Source organism: Ambystoma mexicanum, chromosome 4q (genome assembly GCF_040938575.1).
Source record: "Ambystoma mexicanum isolate Mex_15411 chromosome 4q, UKY_AmexF1_1, whole genome shotgun sequence".
Lineage (NCBI taxonomy): Eukaryota > Metazoa > Chordata > Amphibia > Caudata > Ambystomatidae > Ambystoma > Ambystoma mexicanum.
Window position 1 is genome coordinate 537,695,863 of NC_090928.1, and position 25,567 is coordinate 537,721,429.

The following is a 25,567-nucleotide window of genomic DNA, read 5'->3' on the forward strand; positions in this document are numbered from 1 at the left end:
TGGTAAAGGTCATTTTTGCGAGATAGGCGCGAGAATGGAAAGAGGCTTCAGTTTTAAAATCTGAAAAATATTGACTATGTACTAGAGCATCCAAGCTAAGCCACCAGGACGCCACAACGTAAGAGTCAGGAGTGATTTGCGACTCAGTCCTGTTTCCTCGCTGTACACCTTGAAGCGCTAGGCTGGTCACTCGAATCAAATTAATAGTTCAAAGTTGACAAAATGACTAGGAAAAGGATGCTTTTACAGATAGACAGAATAGGATTTCACTACAGATTTAAACAATATTACTGATTATGGAAGTAAGGATAGTTCAGAGTTTAGGAGGGGACAAGATAATGCACGGGAATCAACAGTTTCTAGCTTCCTGTTAAAACTCACAAGACAAAATAGATTTAAGATTCTGGACCATTGGATCGGATCTATCAGTGACTGACAGCTGGGCACATCGGACTAGACAGGGTCAGCAAGGCGCTCTGGGCACGGCACAGCACCGCACCCACAGGATCTGCCCTTCTTGGTTATGAGTATATTTCAATTCAGCAGGCAAGCATCAACAGGCAAGCATTAACAGCACGTCCCATGTATTATGATGCTTCCCCTTTTGGGGTTCTGTTCTAGAATTTGAGGCCTAGCTGGGAATGGTTCAGCTATGCAATAGGCCTTTGCTTTGCCATGTTTCTGGAGTCTGGAACAAGGAAGATGTAGATTTCAGCAGCAGGGCGCTCTGCCAGCATCAGGAGAGTGAGTGGATCTGTCTGTCCTAGAAATTGTCAGCTGTCTCTATTAATGCTATAAAATGACATCATAAAGGAGGGGGTGGGCCTGCTTAGCTAAGCTTGCCCCTGAGAGCTTGGATTGGACACCACTTCATCTACACCTTGCAATTTGAGTGATTGGATCAAGGCTGGGTGATGTCAGGTTTTATGATTTGCTTTACAATCCTCGGAGACCTCCCTTTATCCATTGGTCTCCAAATCTGATTTTATATTAAATGTACATTTCTACATTGGTCACCTTTATACAAATCACACATAAAGATGCCATATTTTACATAGCAGCTATTCCTCAAAACCCCGCAGTGGTGGTATCTTATCTCCCCTTTCTACAGAATTTTGCCCTTTTCGCTATGAACACACTTTTCAATTTTTATGCAAGTTTCCACAAATGTGCGTGTTTAAAATAGGGACATGCGTGTACATTTTCACAATTCTAACAGTAATAAATTTTGCATAAAACCACATATCTTGCCATTCTTGTCCAGAACATGTCACACAGTTCTGCCGCCTCTTCACACGTGCAGTCAGAAATTAAATTAACTACTGTCATTTTTTTATATTTTTCACCATTTTGAATAGCAAGTTATAAGTCTTTTAGAATGTGTTCTTTGTTCATGTTTAGCAACAGATGGTCGCTTGGCTCCGCCTCTTTTTGTCTCCCTACAGTCCAAGGCACTCCTTGCCTGCTCCTTCCAGAGGCCATTAACGACCCCTTTTCACACTTTCAGTTTCCTGGGCTGCAACTTTGTCATTGTTCCTTTGCTCTTTGTAGACCAGATTCTGTCCCCACCTGCGTTTAACACCTCCCCGTGAGGTTCTGCTGAGCGGAAGGCCCTCCTTCTGGGAAAAAAACCTGCTTTTCCAGTTCTTTGCAGCTTCAGCCAAGCTAGTTAACTTTTAAACTCAGCAAAAACCACACCTGTTGCATCACATACAAATACATTTCTTTCTTGGCCTTAAAATCTGTGGAATCAAAAACACAACTAAAATCTGTATTCCTTTTGGGAAATAATCCTGTTTATGTTTGCTAATTCAGCAGACTTTTGAGTTTTAGCTCACTTTTAAAGTTTCATTAGTAACTTCTCTGACACCTGTCATTCTGGCGGCCCTGGGTACTGCACCCAGACTTTGTATGTTTCACAATGTTTCATTTAAAACATGGAATTTAGCAACAGACAAGATTGTGAATGTTGAAAAGTGTTGTTGTTTTATAGGCATTTTGGAGTTTTTGGCAACAAAGCAAATGTCATTTGTAGGCACATTTTTGGGTTTTATTTGCAAAGTACTGCTTTTCTCTCTGCACTCTGTTTGCTGGTCATGGAACCTGTTGGCATCTTTTCTGCAGGGTGTGCTCTATTCTCTCGCACATTCAACATGGGTGGCAGGTTGTGCATCCCTCTTTTTGTGTGCTGAAGCACACGGTTTTGGGAGGTTTTTGTAGGTTTTTGGCACGCACAAGGGTTTTGCTGTCATTGTTGCTCTTTTTTTCTCCATAAGTGGCAAGAGATTCCGCATAACACAGCGGAGTGGATCAATACATCCCACAATTGCTACCGCTTAGATAATCTTGGCTGGGGTGCTATGTACTTCTACTCTGCCGTATAGAAGGCCGGAGTACAGATAACCCCCCTCCAGTCTTTACACGGTGGAAAAACGCCTATTCTAAACCTAAATCTAAAATGGGAGCAAGTGTCGATCATCAAATGAAAAATAAGGCTGTCCTAGTGACGTGTCAAATAAAAGGGCATATGCTAAGAAACCTATTGCCAAACGTTACAACAAATACAAAAAGGGGTGTGGGATGATTCTCAAGAAAAGAAAGAAGTCTTCTCAAATAATATCTCTGGATGTGAAAGCCTGGGTCTGTCTTCCCCATGTTTTGGACACGGGTAAAATGAGAGCTTGGAGCACAATACAGTCTCAGGCTTCTCCAGCATGAGACAACAATTCCACAGTCGATGGCCAAGTCTCATTTCCTGTGAAGTCTTTTGCGTTCAAGGCCTGATGTGGTCAAATAACAAAAACAAAAGTTCCTTTAACCAAATGAAAGTTCGTTCCAATGTTCGTTGGGGGGATGGGTTCACCCCTGGCTCCCCTTCTTCTGGGCGCTGACCCTTCTCAATTGTTTATTACAGTTTCACATAGGGTGATGGCTTCAAACCTGGGTGCCCCTCTTCTGGTCACTGACTCTTCTTGTATTGTATTCCACACATTTATATGTCCATTCTTTTCTTACTTGACATTTGGATGGTGGCTTCCCCCTGGATCTCCCTCGGTCGGGCTCAGACCCCACTTGACTGACAGTAATCTGGTGAGGGATTCACCCCTGGATCTTCCTCTGCCAGGCTCAGACCTCTCTTGACTGCTAGTACTTGGGTGATAGCTTCATCCTTCTGGCATCTCTCCTTCGGGTACACCTTTGCCACCTCTTAACATTTATTTCCACTTTTCTCAATCTTGGGGTGACAGTTTTCACCTTTGAATCCCTCTGCTGGACTCTGATCCCTATCGATTCTTAGCCTCCCTTCATTGGGTTTACTGTGGCTCTCGATCAGGGTGATAGTGGCTCACCCCTGAATCCCCCTCTCTGGGCGCTGACCCCTATTTTACTTTCAATGTTCTCCTGTTTATCCAGTTCAATGCTTTCGGGATTCACTTCCCTTTTTTCAAAGTGCTTGTACATCAAAGTCTTTCGATTGTACAGGGATTTTGCTCGACCCTCTGTATGACCACTTTGACCTATTTCGCTGGCCCTCCTGCGGACCTCTGGTACTTGTAGTTTCTCTCATATGGGGCTTGACAAGAGTCTCTCTAATTAGCACCCCCCTGGTGCCGCTTTCCATCTGCAGCTGGTCTCCACGTCACACTTTTACAGTTCTTTAAAAGTTCATCAGCTTTGGTTCAAAACTTGCCACTTTGCGATTCTTGCTCAACACAGACAGGTTCTTATCGGTTCTCCCCTCGACTCACCGTCTGTGATCCGCTTAGCTGTTGCCTCTCTGGAGACATCTTCTGCAGGACACTTGTGCTATTGTTTGCGGTTTTAGGTTCTCTTTTGACGTAGGGTCTGCGGGTCTGGGATGAAAAGGGCACGGTCACTTCTCTGCTCGCCACCCTCTCGATTCCTGCCACCTTTCTCTTTCTCTTGAACTGCTACGCGGTAGCCGTGTCATCGTGCTGTCTGCCATGCTCGACTTTCTCGTATTGTGCTCTCTAGCTTCACCTTTTATCCCTGTGGGGAAAGGAAAGGGCTGTCAGGTGTGTTTGATTCTTATCAATTGCCCGACTTTTATTTATTTATTTTACATTTATAAAGCGCTCACACAGCCCGCAGGCATCAAGCCGCTGTTACAGGAATTGTTTGTTTTTCTTAGTTGCGTAATTGTGTGTGTTTTTTTTGTCTTAGTTACGTATTTATAATGCGCTTAAACACCCAGAGGTTTCTAAGCGCGGACCCGGGGATCGAACCTGTTGTTGCTTCGTGTCGTCTTGCTTCCAAGACGCGCCCGCTGCCGCTGAGCTATCCTCCCGGGACTTTGCCTGACCCTTGTATTGCGACATGTCCGGTAAACAGCTTTGGTGTTTGTCCATTGTCCTTTGTGTTGTGAGAAATTGTTAGAGTTAAAGGGGGGGGCAGTGGTTTGGATTGTCCTAGGTGAGAGGATGTGGAAAAGTCGGCAAAGGAAGGGGAATACCACGTCTTGCGTGTCACTGTCCCACTCCCACTCCCCGTGGACACCTCCTTCCGGTGATCCTCCCTCACTTGTCCACCCCCAGGAACTGGATCCAATAGCGATGGCCGTGTCCTGGCCACCTAGAAGACAGAGCCTCAAGGTTTAGACAGGGAGACACCTTCAGGTGTCTCACAGGCTTCACAGAAGACACCCTAGGAGGATTCCAGCAGTGGCTTGGGTGCACTGGATGAGTGGACTCCCAATCACAGAATACACTGCAGAACTACACAGGATTCACAAGAGACTTAAGGTAAGTAAATACCCAAGGCAGCACAGTACCTCAGCACAGAAGATGATTTTGCAGCAGGAGGACTTCAGGATCTTCAACCAAAAACCCAGTCGTTGAATTCCTTCACCAAGAAGACAGACAGGACACTGGAAGGATATTTGCAGCAAGGATCACAAGGAAGGCACTAGGCAAGGTTTTCCTCGTGGCTGGATGCAGCTCTGTGGGTTTGCCACCTTTTTCAGGATCACAGAAGAATCGTACCTCTGGAGATCCAGCAGGATGCCCACAAAGTTTCAGTGAGATCTGGAATTTGGAAGACCGTGCACCGCACAATGGCTTCAGGTCCAAAGGTATTGGGGTATTGCAGTTCTGCAAGGTCGCAGCACGGCGTGGGATAGCTGAAAATGCAGGTCTTCTTGAGTCTAGTGGGTCTCACTTGGCTATGGGTCAGGGTCGCTGTTTTCGGAGTCCCCAGGTCAATTGGAAGGAAGAGCTACTGCAGGCTCCGGTTACACAGCAGGCTCTCTGGTCGGTGGAAATCGTTTTGGCTGCAAATTCTTAATCTGCCTCTTCGGTTTTGGTTCCAGTGGTCAACTACCTCTTCAGCTTCCAGGATCTGACTTTAATGCAGGAACCCAGCCAATCAAACAGCCTTGCAACATTCAAACTTGGGGGGTGGGGGAGGTAGCAGTCCTTTAAGGACAGCCAGCCTTCCAGTTTGAACTGGATTCTCAGTCAGACTGGTAGACAAAGGGCTGCAGAGTTTTGGACTCCTCCCTCGCTTCCTGCCCTCACAGACACTCTGGAGTCCACAGGATTCCTGTCGAAGATAAAAATTACACAAAGCAATTTCCCACCCTGGATGTCAGGGGAAGGAACAAGAAAGGACAAGGAATACTAAAATGGCAAAAAAAGACCGGGCAATTTTGGTAAAATGAGCACCCATGGATGCTTTTACAGGGGCTGGGTAAACGGCCTGCGGTAAAGGTGCACCGAATTAATAAAGTTCACTGCCACCAGCCATTAAAGGTTAATTTGTCCTTCTAACCTAAATGTTACATTTAAATGAGAAAGAGGATACTCGGTATCTCCCCAGTACTCCACATAAGGTGGGGGTGCTAGTCTCTGTTAGGGAGAATTCTCTGTTTAGGCTGAATTTCCTAACCTAGTGAGTCCCCCAGCAGCTTTGCTGGATTTCTGGAGTTTGTTTTTTCCATCCTGCCAAGAGTGAGACTCTTTTTCTCCCACTCTTGGACATGAATGTGTGTAATTCCTTTGAATGTCAATGTGTTCTATGGGCTATGGGGTCTTTTACTCCATAGGGTCTCATATGTTTTGCTATGTGTGTTACACTGCACCCTCCGTGCTGTAGCACTGGGGCGTCCTAGCGGAGCTCCATCATAGACTCCATACCCGGGGACTGACTACCGTCTCCCCGGGCATGTAAAGTCACCATTGGCTTTACTAGACCTAAATTTACTAACAGAACTAGTACAAACCATCCTATTGTGGACGTACTAGTAGGGGTAATTCGATTACTCCTGGGTCTGTTAGTCGAGGGGGCACTGTCCCGTCCCCCCTCGTCGAGTTTTGGCTGGTGGCAGTGGAAACTACTTGTTATATTCAACCCCGAATGTAACCCTATGGGATTCTTCCCATTGTTGGAGATTGATACCTTTTCTCGTTAATCTCTCACATACCACCGGTTTACTTATCTTAAATAAGTCTATCGAATGGTATTTTCTGCCAGAACTCGGTTTTTAAAATGGCGTCTGTGTTCGTCTCTGTGACTCCTAAACCAAAGGTTGAGCCCTTTGTTCCACTTTTGGCGGGCTTCTGTACAGAGACCCTCCAAAGTGGTGCCATTCTGTCTGGGTTACCACAGGGGTGTGGGAGGGTGTTTAGGCACCCTGGACCGAGTTGCCTTGCCAACTCCGGTCGCACTCTAGAGTGATTGGCCCAAGTGGTGAGCATCCCCGCTCACCACTTAGCATGTGTTGATTGACAGCTAGGCTGAATGAATGGGGGTTTTCTGCAAAAAAGCAGGGCTTTTGGGACTGGATCTTCAGAAGTTGCCACAGGACCTAAGAATCCGACGAGGGTAAAGCTGAGCCGACCTGCAACGACGACACTTCCGGTGGAGCCCTGCGGAACCGACTCACCACTTCCCGACGACAGAGGAGATCTCCCTGTCGGAGAGTCTCTTCCCCTGACTGGTGGGAACAACCAGTCACCTTTGCTTTTTCTTCGCCCAGGACGCAGTGGTCGAATTGCCCGTGCAGAGCACCTCGGCAACCGGATAGCCACTACCCCTGTACCGCGACCAAAAGGTGGTGCCTTGTGACGGAGCACTCCGCGGCTGGCCTCTTCCCTGGTGGTGCACCGGACTTCACTTTTCTTCGACAATGAGATCATCTCTACTCTTGGCAAAGACCCGACGTGCATCCACCACCAGGAACAACTGCCCCCGCCGGAGCTGTCTCTCCACAAACAAGGTACCGTGTCCGCCTGGCTTCCCTTTCTGCCGGATAGAGTGAGGTGTCTTAATCCTCGCCTTTCCATTGGGTCGCCTCCAAGCTTTCTTTAACTTTGTTGTTCTGAACTGGTCCAATCTTTCCATAACAATTTGCGATAAAGACTCGAAGCGCATTTCCACTAAGATACTTTTTGGGACATACCGCCTTGCCTCTCTCCGAGTGGGCCTGGCCTCTGAACTTTGGAATCTACAGTGGTTCCTGTCTTCTTGCCTTGCATTTGTTCTTAAAAATATTGGTATCGAGTTGATTTCTTAACCCGCCTTTTCTCTCCCGTCCTAACGAATACTAGAGTGCCATCTAGGTTAAAGCATACACCTCTGTCTGCAAATAAGTGATGCCGTTGAACCTAGACTTGTCGAACTATTGTTAGGGGGATTGATATTTCCTTCGTATAGTAATTTTGATTGAAATCGTTTGCCGTATTAGTGCCAGAGTGTTTTCTATAGATGTGTTCTTATAAATAAATAACTATATATCTTTACACCGAAGCCTTGTTGCGTGTTTGCTTGTCTTACTGTGTAGATTGCCCTATTTTGTATACTCCACATACTGCCTAACTCTTCTTGAGGGAAGTCTGACTGCTCAACCACAGATACCAAGTGAATCTGTGTGGTACAGACTGCTACCAAGTGGGTTTACTGCCAAACACCTGTAGTCCTAAATCTTTTTCAGTGGTCCCAGAGGGAACTGCACAGGTTTCCACCTAACAGTCTCACATAATAAAATGTAAAAGGGATCCAAAGATCTGTTCTGCCCTTGGGAACTGTAGTTCTCACAAGGTTAGCCGGGGTTGACCGAGGTCAGGAAGATTTGTCATTACTATGAAAATCTTACCCAACACTCGTGCCTCCGAGACTAAGGAACAGAAGGCTCTAATCCTCACCAGGATGGATTTCATGTTTCATTCTGTTAAACTGTTTGCCGAGTCCACCAGCAATCTCTTTGTAACCCTTGATGTGATACTTTTTTTTAAAATATTAGTTATCATTTGCACACTATATGACAGACAAGAGAAATGTCCTCAACAATACTTGTATAAGGTATAAGCAATCTGATTTCACAGTCCCTCAGAAGCTGTAACAACTTCTCCACCTATACTAGGCTTTTAAAGGGGTTCTTCAAAAGAAATCCCTTAGACCTAGAGGGGTCAAGGGGTGTTACTGTATGGATTTTTCAACGGTACAATAACCTTATTGCCAGATGACGGTATACCATGGTTATCGCTGTATAGCACACACGTAGTGACAGTTATATAAAATAACAATGCTTTATTAAACAACTAAGCAATGTCACATAAATGACAACATCATAATCTATTTTCTGGAACGAGGCAGGTATCCAGCCGACCATCCAGAAAAAGTTGGCAAATCTGTTTTATGGATTAGAGAGGTCATAGGATGATTGATTTGATTTTAGGCATTGGGCTTTCCTTGGGCAAAAACGGTGTGTGTGTGTGTGGTTTGTGTTTGGTGTGTGTGTATAGAAACCTCCTTCTCTAGATGCAAGGTGACAAAACGTAGGCAACTTGTCGCTGGGATTGTTGAGAACCTAACTCCCACCCTCTCGCAATGCACTGCAATGAGGGCATGGTGCACACATCACCAGGAAAAAAGAAGCACTGCGCCCAAGGAGAGGCAGTGGTGATTTATGGCTTTAGCGCTCGTGCTGGCTGCCGTTCGTCGTTCTGCTGTGAAGTAGAAGGCAATATAGATGTCAATGGATAATCGGCATACCACAGAATCCAAACACAAGCTGAGGCTGACGGCGTACCACAATTATTCATTAATGAAGCAACTTTCTTTACACACATTCAAAGTGATACAGTCTTTAGATTTATTTCTGGCCAAAGAACGACCTCACCAAAAGATGTTTACTAACCACAGACATTGTTTGCCCTGCTGTTTGGTTTGGGGGCAATGAATATCTTTAGAGATCTGTGAAGTTAAAGATGTGACTCATAGCATGCGAAATCAATGATAAAACCAGAGATGTCACTCATTGTACATAACACCAATGCCTGACTCAAATCAAGTTCTTTACCTATGCTGTACTGAATACATTTTTCCTATTCTTTCATGTTTTGATTGTGTGATCAGATGTGTACTTCGGAAATCAAAAACTGCTCTAACTGATACTTCCTATACCAAAGAAAATACTTCTGCCCTTTTGCATTTTTTAACCACTTCATCCAAATAGGGTTCTGAAGCCTCCATTTGCTAGCCCTAGTTTTCCAAATGACAGAGGCTATGTCTCATAGACTCACCATGGACAATTACTTACTGAAAGGGTAAAACATCCCAAAGAACAGAATGCGGAAGGTTGGTGGAAGCTGTTGATTACTTTTCTGTATATTGTAATAAATATGGATTTATATTCTAACCGATGGAACAAAAAATTCAGTGCAATATAAAATGATAAAGTTAAATGCTTTTTCTTTACTACGTGATGGGCAGGCACAACTATGTCCTCCTCAATCGGATAAACTCGGTGTCTTTCCTCTCCACCAGTCTCCTGGTCCAGTGTAGTGTGCCGAGGTCAACTAAGTGGAGCAGGGAGAAACAACTCCTCCTGTCACCGGACCCTAGTCCCACTCTGCAAAATGCATGTAGCGCAGACCAGGAGCATGGCATACATTGAAAACTGGGGTCACTTTGAATTAAAGTTGCATATTTAGAAAAAATGCATAGATCAAATTATGACATTCTTTTCAGAAAATTAATCAACACACAAATTAACCAGAGAAAAGAGATTTTCCTACAATGTTGTAGGAAAAGAATAAAAAGGTGTGCACCTTTTAAACCTAATTATGTGTTGGCAGTCCCTTTAACAACAAAACCCCAATGCGAGGCGTTTCAGAGTCCGTGATTACACTTCCATGTGATCTTGTGGGGAATTGTCCGGCCTGTAAACTAGACATTTTGGAACACACTCTAACAATCTAACGATTCATTGAATTAAAGGGAAAAAACCGACCTTTTTTTGTTTTGCTTCTGGCCTTCTAAACATAGGTTTGGTGTGGTGGTTACCATGCGCACACTGAAAAAAGTGGACGACGTCGCCCACCTATTTGTATCCTCGACTTGTGCCCTACCATGGAGCGTTCTACTTACCTGCAGGTTTTTGGAGAGAGCAGTGTCCTCCACTCACGAGACTATCCTTTAGTTTGCACAAATCATGCAAAGCAGCTCAGCCCTGGGCCCAGAACTTGCCACTCGAGATATTTTTCTAAGTTTCCTGCAGGATGTTTACTCTTGTGCATTGCACAAATGGCATGTGCTGCAGGCCGGGTTACAAAGATACAATTAGGGACCTGCTGGACTATCATGGAAAAAAAGACACTGTTGGCTCGCGCCTGCTGTCTCAAATCGACCACAATGTTTAATTCGACTGGACTACTATCTGCACGCGCTAACAAACTGAAAAAGAAATAAAACGCTCTCTTTCACATATGCACTCCATGAACAAGCGCAAATCCCTCTGTTCCATTCTCATGACTAGGGTTCTGCTAAGTAAACTGAAAACGGGCCAGCTGTAACAAATTAATGCACTACTAGCGCCATGCAGCAGGGCTGTGCAAAGATGTTTGTGTGGAGTTGTGCATTCCTCAAGAAGTTTGGGCAATGTTAACGGAAGGCTTTGTTGTGTTTCCTTAGTACTGCAGTGCCCTTGCAATGTGGGAGTTGCATGGTCAGCATTCGGTATGTCCTGTGTCATCGGCTTTGCTAAGCTTGTTCCTTGCGCTTGATAGGGCCAAACAGTTGAACCGTTTCGGGTCTGGAGCTGCATGCATGTCAATGCATAGGCCTGGCAGACAAAGCAGCTCAGAGTGCCAGAATGAAATGACACTGCGCTCACTGAAGCCCCCTAAATCAAATTGTAAAAGCAGTCTTTTTATTAGCTGCTGTGTCCAACACGACGGTAAAAACGGAATAAACAAGGAGCCGGTTATTTTAGTTAAATTAAGTACTTCACTGTATTTATACTGGTATACCGGTGTACCGTTTCAACCCTAGTCTCCATGATTCCTCACCACCTCTCTCACGGGTGCCGGTTGGGTTTCAGGTATCTTAGTTGGAGTGGATGTGGCAATGCATTGTACATGCTTCCACTTCCTCTTAGATCTGGTTTTACCTTGGCTAGGGGTTTCCTTCCTAACACTAGAATTTACAATGGGGTCTTTAGCAGAAGATCCCACAGTCTCAGTGTTTAGTCTTGGACTTATCGTTTCTGGATTCCCACCAGCTTTGAGGATTACCAGTCCTTAAAGGCCTAGATAGGTTCCCAACTTGTCTATCCACCCCTTCCCCAGAAGCAGTGTTGGTCAAGACTTTACAGTTGGATATGAAATGGTGGAGCATGGTTTGGGCTCCCATTTCCCAAACATTCTCGTTTTAGATTTGCCTTTGTTAGAGGTTGCCCTACTTACATAAGGCCTTACAGTAGGGTTCTCCGTAGAGGATCCCAGAGGTTTAGAATTGTCTCTTGAAACAGAGACCTTAGCCTTGTCAGAACACTTATCCATCTCTCCTGTAGGAGTAGTTGAAGTCACAGGCTTTTTATTAGAATGCCTAGCAAGAAAGCTATTCTTAGATTTCTTGTTACTCTTTTGGTATTTCAGTTTTTCATGCCTCGAAGTTTCCTTCAGAGCACTCTGAACTAAAGGAGAAAACTTAATTCCTACCTGGGGTCAAGGAAACTCCTTGTCCTCTTAGGTGTATTAAAACACGTAAATTATTTACATCCATCTGTAAGTGGATTTTCAGGTGTATTCCGTTTTAGAGTTTTAGGAACCACTTCCACTGTAAGGGGGTTTTTAAGTGGTTCAGCCACTACAGATTTAGAAGGGGCCTTTAGTCTAAAGGACATACACCACACCGGATGTGTGACAGGAACACCAATGTTCTTGTCAGCCCTTGGAATTGCCTCCACAGCAGTTGGTCGAGAGTCCATGTTTTGAGGTTCAAGGACCCCGTCCACTGTCTGTGAGGTTTCAGAAGGACCTTCTAGCTCGGGCTCAGCTGAAGCCAGAGTTATATCAATGACTGGAACAAAGTTTTTACACAGTGTTATGTTGAGAATAGGAACACTTCAATTCTTATTAACAGGGTGAACCACTTCCACTCTAGGTGGTTTATCAAGAGGTTCTACCACCTCAGTGTTAACTAAAGGTGAGGTCACAGGAGTGACCTCTAGCTTTGCGTGCCTAGGGGCTTGGTCCCTATTTGAAGTTGAGTTCTAGACCCAAGTGCCCTTCAAAGTGGCAGTTAATGCCTTTTATCTCTGAGGACGGGTCTTCTAAGGGGACCTCTCTTTACGTTTAAGAGCCTCAACCTCTTTACAAGGTTATCAGCTGAGTCTAAGACCCCAGCTTTTCTGCTACACTCAGTGTTAACAGATCCTTAAGGGATGAGGAAATGGCACTTGTAAACCTAGGTTTATTCTCATGGTCCCTTAAGGGATCTAGATATTGATAAGCTGTCTTCTTATATCTATCTATGAGAGCTACTTTTAGCTACATTTAAATCCACAATCATTTGGTAGTCTCTCTCGGGGAGCCTAAAAAAAACCATGGTATTCTCTCACTCTCACACAGACCAAGCCTTTCACAGGTGAGGTCAAAAGTGTTCAACCATGTAACAATGTCACAGTCCATATCATACTGACTCACCAGTCCTGTGGCCCTGGAAACCTCAGGCGCAGATGACCCTGAAAAAGATGTGTCCAGCAACCTGTCTTTGACAGGTAGGTTACATGTTCTCTCACTTTCCCAGATCTGCAGGTTGTGCTATTTTAAAGTTCAGAGACACTTCAGAAGTCATGGTATGAGGTAAGGTTGAGGCAGGAGAAGGAGGGGGGGGTGTGAACTAACATCCTCATCATCAGAACCCTCATATTCCTCCTCAGACCTCATATTCCTCCTCAGAGGTGTTTGGACAGCTGTCTGAACCCTCATCATCCTCACTTTCAGTAATTTAGTTAGGAGACATAGGTTCTGGCGAGCCATTTGTATGGTTCCACAACCTTTGTATTAAATTATGCCTACTCCCTTCACAGGTGAGACCCTTCTCTTTACACATTGTTAACAATGTTTCCATTGCAACATAAGAGTAATCCTTAGGCCTAAAGCAGGCCATGGCGTTGGTTCTTGTGTTAATACAATAAGTACACTTCACTTCGGCTAAACCAAACCTACTGGATGGTTTCCTTTGGACACAAAGTATCTCATTAATCAATGTAATACAATCTACATTTATCCCACCGCATGCCAACAGTGTTGGGACAGTTTTCCTGAAGCCCAACTAAGGGCTTAGTAAAACCATGCAACTGAGACAGTACAAGACTCCACTCTTAGTATAAGGCGGTACCACCTGAGTTCAGGGTAGCATAGACAGAGCAGCCAGGCTTATTTTAGGAGGGAGAGAGGGCTGTTGAATCAGTACAATTAAATGGTAATATACATATGGTCCAAAGAAACACTGAAACACTATGTATTGTAAAAAAATAAATGGTTTATTTAAATACCACTAGGCCCAGATAAAAGTTGGGGGAATAAGTACTATCACAGATTATATAAACACATTATAGAAAAACACAACACTATGCTTGAAGGTAAACAGACCAAAGCATATAACCTTATTTGAAACACCTAACGGGGATTCTAGGGAGTTCAAACCAATAGTTACTTTCTAAATTACTTTCAGTAATATAAGGGTAGTAGACCCTAGCAGTTGTACCGTGACTCTCAGCAAGAAATCACATAGTAAACCAATTGGACAGTATTCCTTTTGTGAATGATGGTACACTGATTCTAGGTACAGCAAAAAGCTATAACTTCTTTTGTGATAACCCACAGTTCTACTAGGTGAGTAAAACCTAAAGATGTAATATTCTATTATAGGTGCTTTTGGGAACAGTAAAACACAGATTGAAATAAGCAATAACTCTTGTAACTTATTTTAGGATGGCAAACGGCTACCTCAAGGTAAGTAAAACCTATACACTTTTTAAAGGAGCTATCGTCAACTTGAAGGCAGGTATTAACCTCAAACTATTTGTGTGTCTGTCTAAAACAAAGCAGGGAATGCAAAACCCAGTGTTAAACTTTATGAATGACTCAAGGTAAGACACAATGCAGACTTATTCTGGACAGGCTAACAGCAAGTCTAGGGAAGCAAGACCCAGTTGGGAAACTTGTACACATATTCCCTGAAAGAAATAGTTAGTGAAGCCAACACCATTACTTTGGGGAAAGAGGCACAGCCAATTTACAGGTGAGTAAAATAACCTTACATCTACTTTCTCTTAGAATGGCAAAACAGTTTATACAGAAAGAAAGATGTTCCATTTACTTTTCAGAATGGCAGAACACTACCAAGGTCCTGAGCTAGTACAGATTGATACTAAGAGTTGGGGATCTACAAACCACTGGGATAGCTTACTAAAGTCTTACTGCCAGTAGAACTTTAGGAAAACTCTCTTAACAGCCGGTCTCTCATTCTTGTTTGGCAGTAAGATTATTGGTCCATTTCCTGGTTATGCTTGATTTGGCTCTCCTGGCTCTGGTCAAGAATTTCTTTGCTTCCAGATGCATTTTGGGAGTTGTAGTTGTGAAACAGAAAAGCTAGAGCCATGGTCAGAAAATGTACTGCAAGGCATTGAGATAACGAGTGGTACCAGTGGAGATGTTTGTGGCACATAGGTGTTTCAGGGACTGTGCACCACCCAACTCCCGCTTCCCGAATCTGATACATGGCTGACTTGGGCTTTTGTTCACGTGAGCCTCCTGCCCAGGTTGAGAGGGGTCCGCCTCCTCCCCCGACAGGTTCATGGCCCTCGCCATTTCAGACGTCTCTGCCGACTTCCTTCACATGGCATGGACTCAGATAGGACTAAGATATGGTCAGATAATGGATTGCACGTTCTGTTGCACCCACAGGGTACTTACTGGGGCTATTTATGAATCAAAAGGCATTATGTAATACATTTGTGTGACTAACACTGGTGGTTGACAAAAAGAATATCAATCCACTTGTTACGTAGATCGCCTTCTCTTGGGGACGAGCAGGGGAACGCGGGGCAGGTTGAATCCAGGTAGACAAAGGAAACAAGACAGCATGGAAACCAATACCAGAGATTGAGTAATTGGAACAATCCACAGCCCAATCACGATTTCAAGTGAGGGAAAACAATGGCATATACGAATTCATCGAACCTGAAAATGGTGTTGTGTATGGTGATAAAGGTGTTGAACTACATCCTCAGTGTTTTTGTGTTCTGTGGTTCCAACTTGTCACACTCTTCAAATATATTCAAGACCATAAACAGGTCGTCCCCCTCCTCTACCACAGTTGCTCCAAAGTCATATTTGACTTTGAAGAATCTTCTGGATTCCACTGAGCCATGAGGCTCCCTAGAATGTGTGTCAAAAGCACCAGTGGATGGCCCAAAACAACCCATTGCAGTGAGCACTCTACCACAGGGCTCTTTGCTGTACATCCAGGAGCATTTCCTGCAAAGCCAACATCTTTCGTTGGTCCTCCAGCTTAATCCACTTCAGAGGAAGCTGGTCATCCAGAAGGTGCCAGCAGGGGATGAGTGTCACAGGCTTCCCTGGCTGGTGGACATAGGGGCCCTTGTCTATTTACAGAGAATTGGGACGCCACTTCTGCATCTCAATGTCCATTCTTCGACCTTTGGTGGTGTCAGTCATGATGGCATTGGTATGGTTTGGTGGAGAGGGGGCAAGCTGGATATCCCTCTTCTGTGCCCCCTTGCGCTGGTTGAGGGTGATGGGGGAAAATGGGGAGTAGTAAGTGATGGAGTTCAACAGAAGAAAGTGGTGTGCTGGAAAGAGATGTAAGGAATTGGAGAAATGGAGAAATGGAAGAGGGAAATGGGTCCAGGGAATCTTATAACGTGTACGGCTTTAAGGTGTCTGACCTGTTATGTCTGAAATCTAAAACGGTGTTTGTAACGTTTTTGCCATGGTAAATGTTTTCGAGTTGAACTTTGGCAGGACACGCGTACTGACCCCAAGGAGAATTTTTCTTTGCACAAGTACCGGGTTGTATATTTTGTAAATGATGAAGAATTAAACAAAGGTTGATTACAATGACGTAACTGATTATTGTCCTTTTCTTTCAGCTCTTTAATGAGAGAATTAACCTGGTCAGTCATTGGTTTGATCTGTGGACAGACAAGCAAAGGAAACACTTTCTGTATGCAATATTTGCCAGGTGCAGTAAATCACAACTGAGGTAAGTATGATGTGCAGATTTTTTTCATTGCAATACATTTTTTAGCATTCTAAAAAAATGTGCAATTAAAACATTGGTAACCGATTGGCAATATTTAACAGCACCCCGAAGAAATTTGCACGACCAGAAAAAAAGCTTGGGATGCAGGAGTGCATGCAGGGCCTGGCGTGTGTCCTTGTTGGTCCTGATAACAGTGCAACCGTTTACCCTGAGTATACCCCCCTAATCCCAATTGAGGGGACTTGGCATTTGCCCAGTAACACATGTACGCTCTTGAGTGTGTGCTGTTTTACCCCTTTTGTCTGTCTTTTTTCTTTTTTTCTTGATCTGAAGTGTTTTCCTGCCTTTAGACTTCCTCACTCTTGCCCATTCGTTTCTGGCTTTAAAGACTATAGCTTCAGCAAATTTGCTTTCAAAGGGTAGCCGATAATGTTTCTGTACCCGTGTATACTTTGAGCATATTTTTTTTAATTTTTAATTTTATTTATTGTGCCACAGTAGATTTTTTAGCGTATGTGATTACCTTTTGGGTAGAGCGTATAAGTATCCGTTACAGTGGTGGCTGGATGTCTTTGGAGCTTCCTCTCGCCAAGTTTTTCAAGACTTCATGGCAAGGAAGGTAAACCGATGTAAGTAGAATTTTATGCAGACTTGGAGATCTATTTTTCGCATCCCAGAGGGAGGGTGAACAGCTCATACAGAGAGGTGACACACTCCACAACCATGTTTTCTACTGGGGGAGATTCAGAAATGTTTGCACTTCCGAACTTCTACTTAAAGTTTAACACAGTGGAAGCCCCTAGATTTTGGGACAGCTTAATGCCTGATGCCACCCAAGATACTCTTGGCGCCTAATCCAGCACTCTGTTCCATTTCATGGCAAGTTAACTTTCATGTAGTTTGGCGCCTTACACGCGATCTGCTGATTCCCTCAGCTGACACCACATGCACATGTACCTAAGCTACCGCATGCACACACTGACGGACTCAGGGCACATAAGGCTGGATAGTTGGGGTCTGTAAGTAGTTTGTCGGCACAGTAGGCTCTAAGAAAAGTCAAACTGGTGCTGCTACTCTGGTATTGCCACCAGCGAAAGGGCAGCCCACAGGAAATCGCTGGGTGGCTGAGTGATTGGAGCCTCATGCATTCAGCCCGAGTGGTTTATTTAGGGAAGGGGGTGACCTTTATAAATGGGGCCATTACCCCTACCGTCCCCCATAATGACCTTACCTAGGATGGAGGCTTAAAAGGACAGCAGAAGCACATTCATTTTTTCTATGCACTCACTTTACTGATAGTTGCATAGCTATGCACCCACAAATTGCAGCCTTGATATGTGTAATCCCACTATGCAGCAACCCTGCTTCTTTCAATTGCCCCAACCCCACCAACAAGCTTCCACCACATCTCACAACAACTCAGGCAGGTTCACATTTCAGCTGTTAAGTAGTCCATGGAAATACAAAAGTCAATATGAAAGTCAGCAGTAGTTCATGCTGGCATTCTAAGCGTATGTTTATCCTCTGAAGCAGTAGGGTTGTGGGTAAGGTATCCATCTAAAGCCCCTGCACAATAATTAGAATCTCTCTTGCATCCGTTCTGGGGATTTTAAGCGTGCTTCTGCAGTTAAAGCATATTGTTTCATGTTTCTGCGGAGACCCTGTGTTTGGTCCATCCCAGATGCCTTCTTGCTTCTGACAAAGAGGTTAGCTGTTCAAATTCCCCTGATCACATCTGGTTCCTTCAGGCAGTGGCTGGTGGGATCGTTACTGGTCACAAGGATTCAAAATTCTGAATTTCATTGATTAAATATCATAACATTCCTGCTGGCATCTACCACTGACTACCTATCACATTTGCTGAATAGCCAACATTGCCTATGTTCTGAACTGGAGCACCCAATTGCCTTGTATGATGCTATCCCCTTTCACAACTGCTTATAGCCTGTCTGAGTCAGCTGCTGCTGTTGCAGCCATGAACTGTCAATTTACTAACTGCATGAGGTCCTTGAATGTGAGCAAATTCTCGAAAGAGCTTGGGGTGCTTCTGCAGTTAAAGTCCACACACCATTGCTTCAAGGTCATATGGCCCCTCTGCGTCAACTTGTATCATCATTTTGGTTGATACAGATTTTGGCACCTCTGACGTCGATACTACATCGGACAGCCTCAGCGCAAGATGGATCTTGGCCTGGGTCTTCTGAGTGAGTGCGTTCATTGATTTATATGGCACCTTCACAATATATTTTCCCTTTGGAGTCGGATGTTGCCTACCCACCCATCCAGTTCTGTGCCGCCCCTGACCTGTGTCTTCCATGTGACTGTGGTCCCTCAACAGTCATCCTAGAGGCTGGCAGATGTCAGCCAAACAGCACTGCCCCCACAGCAACAGCTGATCTAGAGTTAACAACAATTTAGATCACATGACCTAGCTTTGCCCCATCTCTGATGGATTGGCCATTCAAGATGAGGGGTATGATTAAATCCCATGCTTGACATTATTGATATATGTGGCGTCACCGAAGGGAATGGGTGCTTCTATGAGACATGTGGTGCTGGGCCCAGTGACAGTGTGGGAAGTATCCATGAGTTATCCTCACCGTTACACGAACAGGAAGCAGGAACTAGTCACACAGAAGCACCAAGGACCACTGTACCTTTAATGGAATCCGCTATGAAGGAATGGCACTTTAGTATGATCGAATGGGAGCACCCCATGTCCCAAGCGTCCTGGAAATTACAAGCAAGGTAGGCGATGAGTACCAGTTATGCAGATCCCAGAGACACTCCTTCTGAACGGTTGTGGGACAGTGTTGGAGAAAGCTCATGGGGATCTGATCTGCTCATGCATATTCCAAAGGGCCGGGGGTATTCCCACAGAGCTGGTAGCTTTGCATACTTGGCTCTTCTCATGGGTGCCGGAATCTCATCTAAAATGGCAGGGACCGCCTTTTACCTGAACTGCATGGGAAAGAGGCAGGACCGGAACTGTGGCACAAACGTCAAGCAGGTAGCCAACTACTGTACAAGGTCTATGAACACATACACCTACGGCATGTTAGGCTAGCAAAGAGGACACCCACGGGATGGATAAACCAACCCCAAGTTTCACATCAAACCTGGCAGCCACCCCATTAGCAGGGCTCAAGGATCCACTGCCAGATGAGTCAAACAGTCACTATACCAGTTGCATTAAAAAACACACCTGAGTACCTTTCGGTCAGAACTAGGTTGAAATGCTGGTTTAGGTGCTTATAAATGGAAGTGAGCTTGGAGAAGGAGTTCATTTAGAGATACCTTGGGAAGAGAGCAGAAGGAGCAGGAGACAGGAGGCTGAAGGGGAGATCCAGGTAGCTGGTGAGAGGAGACAAGAGGGTTGAGCTGGCACTTGATACAGAGATGTCTGGGCAGATGTTGGTGAAGAGTAAGGAGGAGGTTAAGTAAGAGTGGGTGCATATTGAGGAGGGAGGGACATGACGTAGAGGTGCCTGACAAGGAGGTTATTCAGGACGAGGTTGAAAACAATAGGGGGGGAGACAAGAATATAAAAAAGGAGGAGCAGGAGGAGGTTGAGAAAATAGGAGCGGTAGAGAGCATTACCAAGAGGAAGAGAAAAATGGGGTGGAGAGAAGAAATATCAGGAGTTAGCGAGGAGAGGCAGGTTAGATGACAAAGGAAAGGCGGAAGATCGGGTGGCAAATAGAGTAAACAGGAGGAAGACGAGGCTGACCATAGAGGGGAAGAGGAGGATGACAGTAGTAGAGAGGAGATGGGTATGTCAGATCCTGAAAGAGAAAAGGTGATAGCGTGGCAAAAGGTAAATCTTGAGGGAGAGGGGGAGGGAGCCATAAGACCGACCTTGCGGGGGCAGCCTTTGGCTTTCCTGCTTGCCTTCCTAAACATCTCTTTTGTTTGCGGTCATCAGACTCTGAACTGGATAGATAGAGAGAGAGATTGGATTGGTGGGCTGCATAACGAGGATACTGAGAGATGGAGGTGGTCAGAGGGCTGTGAAGAACCCTGTAGATACTGCAGGGTGTTAGAATGTATTTCTGAAATCTGTTCTGCAGAACAGATGTTCAAGAGGCCACCCTAGTTTAGTGAAACGGGGAACACTTCTGCAAAGTGAGCCAGGACAATTCAAGGTAGCTTGGAGAGCATTCAAGGGTAAGTCTCAGGAGTAGTGGCAGTGATCTGAGGTCTTGGATGGGCACACACAGTAGGACACACACATTACTCTTAGACAGTAGTATATTAAAAATATACAATTTATTAGGTTCAGAACAAACGCAAGTGTGTAATGAGGAACACAGTAATACTACTACTTAAACACAATCTAGGTAAAATATATATAGAGTCACTTTTAGGTCAATGCGGTAAAGTGCTGATTCCCGCTAAAACCTGTAAGGACGGAAAGCACACAAACTTTATCACAATGGCCAACTCCAGAAATGGATATCCCTAACTTAAGTCCAGCCATACAAAGATTGGAGCCTTGTGCTCAATGTTAAATTCATGTATAAAAGCGCTTGCCGATGCGTAAAGCTCACAAGGGGCAAACTTCAATGGGAAGGAATAGTTAGAAGAGCACATTGGAGTGTGAGGAATTTTGTTCCAAGAGTCAGGGGCGGGTCTGCTTTGGAGAACAAAGCTGTCCCCAACTTCCGGACAACTATAGGAAGCAAGAGCCACCCAAGTGAAGACGAGGACCACAAGAGATCTTTTGTGTGTAAAAACAGTATAAATGAAACAGGGGCCACTGGTAAGTGGTATGTATACTCACCGCCCCTAGCTCACTCCGGCTCAAACTTAGCAGGTTTAAAGGTCGTCGCGAGTACGAAATCCCCTCCTTGGTTATGCTTCAAAATGCACAGGCGCTGTGGGTGTGGACCCGATTTACATCAGGAGCTGGATCTCTCGTCACGAATGCAGGACAAAGAAATCACCGATCCAGCTGGTCTCAGGACACTTGAAGAAAGGCAGGAAAGTCACCAACCGTGACTGCCACTGTCGCAGAGTGATGCAGGAGAACCCAAGTCTCGCGGACTGACGCACGCTTCTCTCTCGTGGCCCAAAGCAGTAGGGACAATGAGATTTAGCAAAAAGGTTCTTTGCAGTGCGAACTAGGGTTCTCCCAAAGCTCGAGCCGAAATTCGAATTAGCAACGCTCCAGCACAGGTGCCAAGGTACAAGCTGGTCAGTCCACAGGAGGGCCGAGGGACACTTCCGAGAAGGCTTGTTTGCAGGACACCATGGAGTTGTTGACTGATTGGTCCCACCACTCAAAAGGGTTGATGCACGTTTGCAGGTCTTCGAAGATTGAGTGCAAAGCAGGGCTCTACCGGGACAACAGCGAGCTCAGGGTGCCACACCTTCTCTGAGCGGTTCCGGACAGTCCTTGGATCTGCTTCACTTCTTGGCTCCGTGTAGGGGTCAATTCAGATCTCAGGGTGATCCACTCAGAGCCCTTCCTCATATCCTAAAGTCCAGTGAGTGCTTGCACCTAGCTGGCCAATGAGGAGATCTGCCCCACCATCAGGAACCACTGCAGCTCTCATGCACACCAGAGATCCTGGCACCAGTAGTGTGGATTGCGACCAGACAGTCCCAGCCCACTTCCTGGGTACCTACACACGTGACATGCATTAGCCTGTGAAAAGCGCCAGCTTTCGCGGGAGAATACATGCACAAATAAGGGGTCCCCAGGTCACAAAGAGCAAGGGGAAGACAAAAGACCTTGTTGCACGGCCATCACAGACACTAGTCACAGTAAAGAGAAAAACGCGTTAAACGCAGTATGGCTCGGTAAAGATAATAAAAATGCACAAAAAAGCTTCTGCTGCCACCAGTTAATGCCTAGGCACATTGTCCAGTTACTAAAAAATCTTTAAGGGATGTCTAGGGCCCAGAAACGCAAGGACCCCAGTGCACGGTTCAGTAATTTACTTTGTGCACTGAAATACAGTTGCCAAAAGTGGCAACAAAGTCATGAGACTAAGGGAAACAATGTTTCCCAGTACTGACTGTGTCAGAAGGACAATTCAGTTTCCGCAGAATGATGAGTGAAAGCCCAGTGGAGTGCAGCTGAAGGCTGTGCTCCATTGGCAAAAAGTCAGGACAGGAGGCTGAAACAAAAGCAAAACGTTGGCGGGGAGGGGTCCACAAATATAGATGTAAAACCGCAGTAAGTGAAATTTTACCTCACAAAGGGTAGTCCCCTTTTTTCAAACAGCTCTAGGCCTTAGTTCAAGTCCCGCTCCAGCATAACACTGAATACAGAACCAGCCAACCGAGTCCACTTTGGTCTTGGGATCCAGGAAGAGGGCCCCATCATACAGAATGCCAGAGACTCTTGAGTCTTTGCTTAAAGACTGGTACGGATGGGAAGGGACCACAAAAAACTGTGAGAAGAATTATAAGACATTTTTCTTGAATTCTTAGTTTTCTTCTGACCAAATTGTACATATCCCCCCACTTTTATTTTGTTGCGTTAAACTGCCCGGTGACACTAGGACCCAGGTTTAACAAGAGCTGAAGAATGTTTGCTTGAACACTTCCTCGAGAGGCACTGACCCTTGAGTTTACCCCACGACTATCCTGATGTCACGAGCCTTGCCCTCACTGGCAAGTCAGCCTTCCAGTTAGGGCCATGTCAAAGGCCTTAAAACCTCATCCAAGACTCTTTTGGAGTAAGTCCTGGCTCATAACCACCACGAAGACCAACATTAGAATGGGACTATTTACTTGGGACTATTTAACTTGGTGGGGGGGAGGGGCTCAGCTGCCAACATGGAGGCAACACACATATCCCAGTTACAAGGAACTGAGCTATGCGGTCTAGTCTTTTGGGTGTGGCAGGCCTGGGACTATTTTACCTGAGACTATTTAAACCACACCCAAACAGCAGAACATGCTTTGCGTTATTCTGCTCTGGGCAGCGAAGCGCTCACCGTGTCCAGTTCTTTGATGCCAGCTTACCTGAAACCAAGAACCTGCAGAGAGAGAAAGAACACTACGAAACTTACCTGGAACAGTATACTCTATTCAATCCATCCCCGACTTCAGTTCCACTCACCTGAAGGTACGAACTCCATCATCCGGCACCGCATGCATCCTGGTATACAATAACCTGGAAAGAGGAGAAAGAAAGACAGCATTAGTAAGCGTTTACTCACGTTTCCTCCGGAATGAAGAAAGCCACACAATTCTTACCTGGGTAGTCATCTCCTGGTCAGTATCATTGTTGGAACATTACAGCGCTCGGCGAGGAACATCGCAACCTGCAAGGAGAGAAAAGACACAGGTTAGCAATATAAAAGGCGAAAGAGCGTCGCGCATTACTCACTGGACAGCATTGCGCACACTGCGCTTTCGCCTACCGGCCCATGCTCATCTTCAAACTGCATGACAACACCAAAATATCTTTCCATACCTAAAAGGAAAGAAGCAAGACATTATTATTCGAACTAAGAGGAACATAAGAACTGCATATAAAGACTGTAAAGCAGAAAACCTACAGAGTCGCAGCAGGCCTGGATTCCCACAGGGGGGCTTGCACCAGTGAAGTAACTTGGTCGCTGCTCGCCCCCATATCTACGTGCCCCTGCCACGAGGAGCAGGACGGAGAATCCACCTTTTACAATATTAAGGTGAGGAGAATGCCCAAGGGGGAGGAAGGAGTTGAGGCCAAGGGAGGTGGGAAAACATAAAGACAATGTGGTATTGAATCCAGCTCTCCTATATTGAAGACCCATCTTTAACCAGAGGCATTACCAAGGGACCGGGAGAGGGTTTGAGAGTGCAAATCATCCAACCCGGGCTGGGTGGCGTCCCTGTGGATACCAGGTGATTGTAACACCTGACCCTGATTACTTTTCTTGTGTGCGCATTCCTGACCCTATGGGAATTGATTTAGCTTTCTCCAGTTAGATACCCCAATAAAGAGATGTTGAAACAGATCTTTCTCATCAGGACTCTTTGTTCCTGGTGTTCTTTGTGGCAGTGGCTCGATGCAACCAAGTAATAGAAATAGGTGGCTGACTTTACTGAAGAGAGATTCTGTCAGCTGTAGAAATAGAATTTAGACATCTCATATAAAGTGAGGCCATACATAGGATGTCTTTTGCTAGTACTTGGTGAAATAATTAAAGAAATATTCTCTTAAGTAGTGACAATAGACATGGCTACTGTTACAGGCTGAGGGATCAATAGATGACGCTAATCCAGATGTTAAGTTCCAAGGGTCTTTATTATAATAGAGAAATAATACATTTGGGATGACTGGTCAAATGGGACCAGAAGAAACAAATCAAACTTACTTTCATAACAATAGTCCTAAATCCCAACCTCTCTTACAGGTTCTACCCTCCTGACGGTGATCAAAGATACACTGGAGTTTTTAATTACTTCCCTGTTCTTGGCTTCCTTGACTGTCGTCTTTCTTGGAAGGATGGCATTAGTTTGTTTCTCATCCAAGGTACCTTTTGGCACCCTTACTGCTGGCCCCTGCATAGTATCTGCTGGCCCTTGCATAGTATGTCTGGATCAAGTCCTCCAAATCTTTATGATGCTGGCTTGAATCACATTTGGCCCCTTCTCTCGTTGCCGGACATCGACTTGGCTTAACCTACTCATCCAATTCAGGAGTCTCTTTGAAAAACCAGCTCACGCTAACCCTCTTCTCTTCCTGCTCCTCTGTAGTCTTCTCTCCTTTGCTTCTCTATACTGGTTCTCTCTAGCTCTCATTCAACTTACTTTTAGTTAAGCCGCCTCCTACTTTCACCTTGCCTTGTTCGCTGGAACATACGCACCCACATTACGGGAAACCATGAGCTAGACACAACCACCATTAACAAAGTGTATGCCATTATCCAAAATTGGATGGCCACCAACAGCTTGTGTCTTAACGATGAAAAACAGAGATCCTCATCATAGGCTTCCCTTCCAGAATAAAAATTCTCCACGCCGACTATTCAACCATTACCATTGATTAAACACCCATCCCAGTGCTCAAGCAAGTCAAAACTCTGGG

At 45.1% G+C, this 25,567-nt stretch overlaps 1 protein-coding gene across 1 annotated transcript in view; it reads left to right on the forward strand.

Moving 5' to 3' along the window:
- The window catches only part of ECT2L (epithelial cell transforming 2 like), a 2,055,529-nt gene that overhangs the window by 258,156 nt on the left and 1,771,806 nt on the right, over positions 1-25,567 (forward strand). Inside the window, exon 3 of the mRNA XM_069608104.1 lies at positions 16,424-16,536. Within this exon, the coding sequence (XP_069464205.1) occupies positions 16,424-16,536 (113 nt within the window). The remainder of the gene's footprint in view (positions 1-16,423; positions 16,537-25,567) is intronic.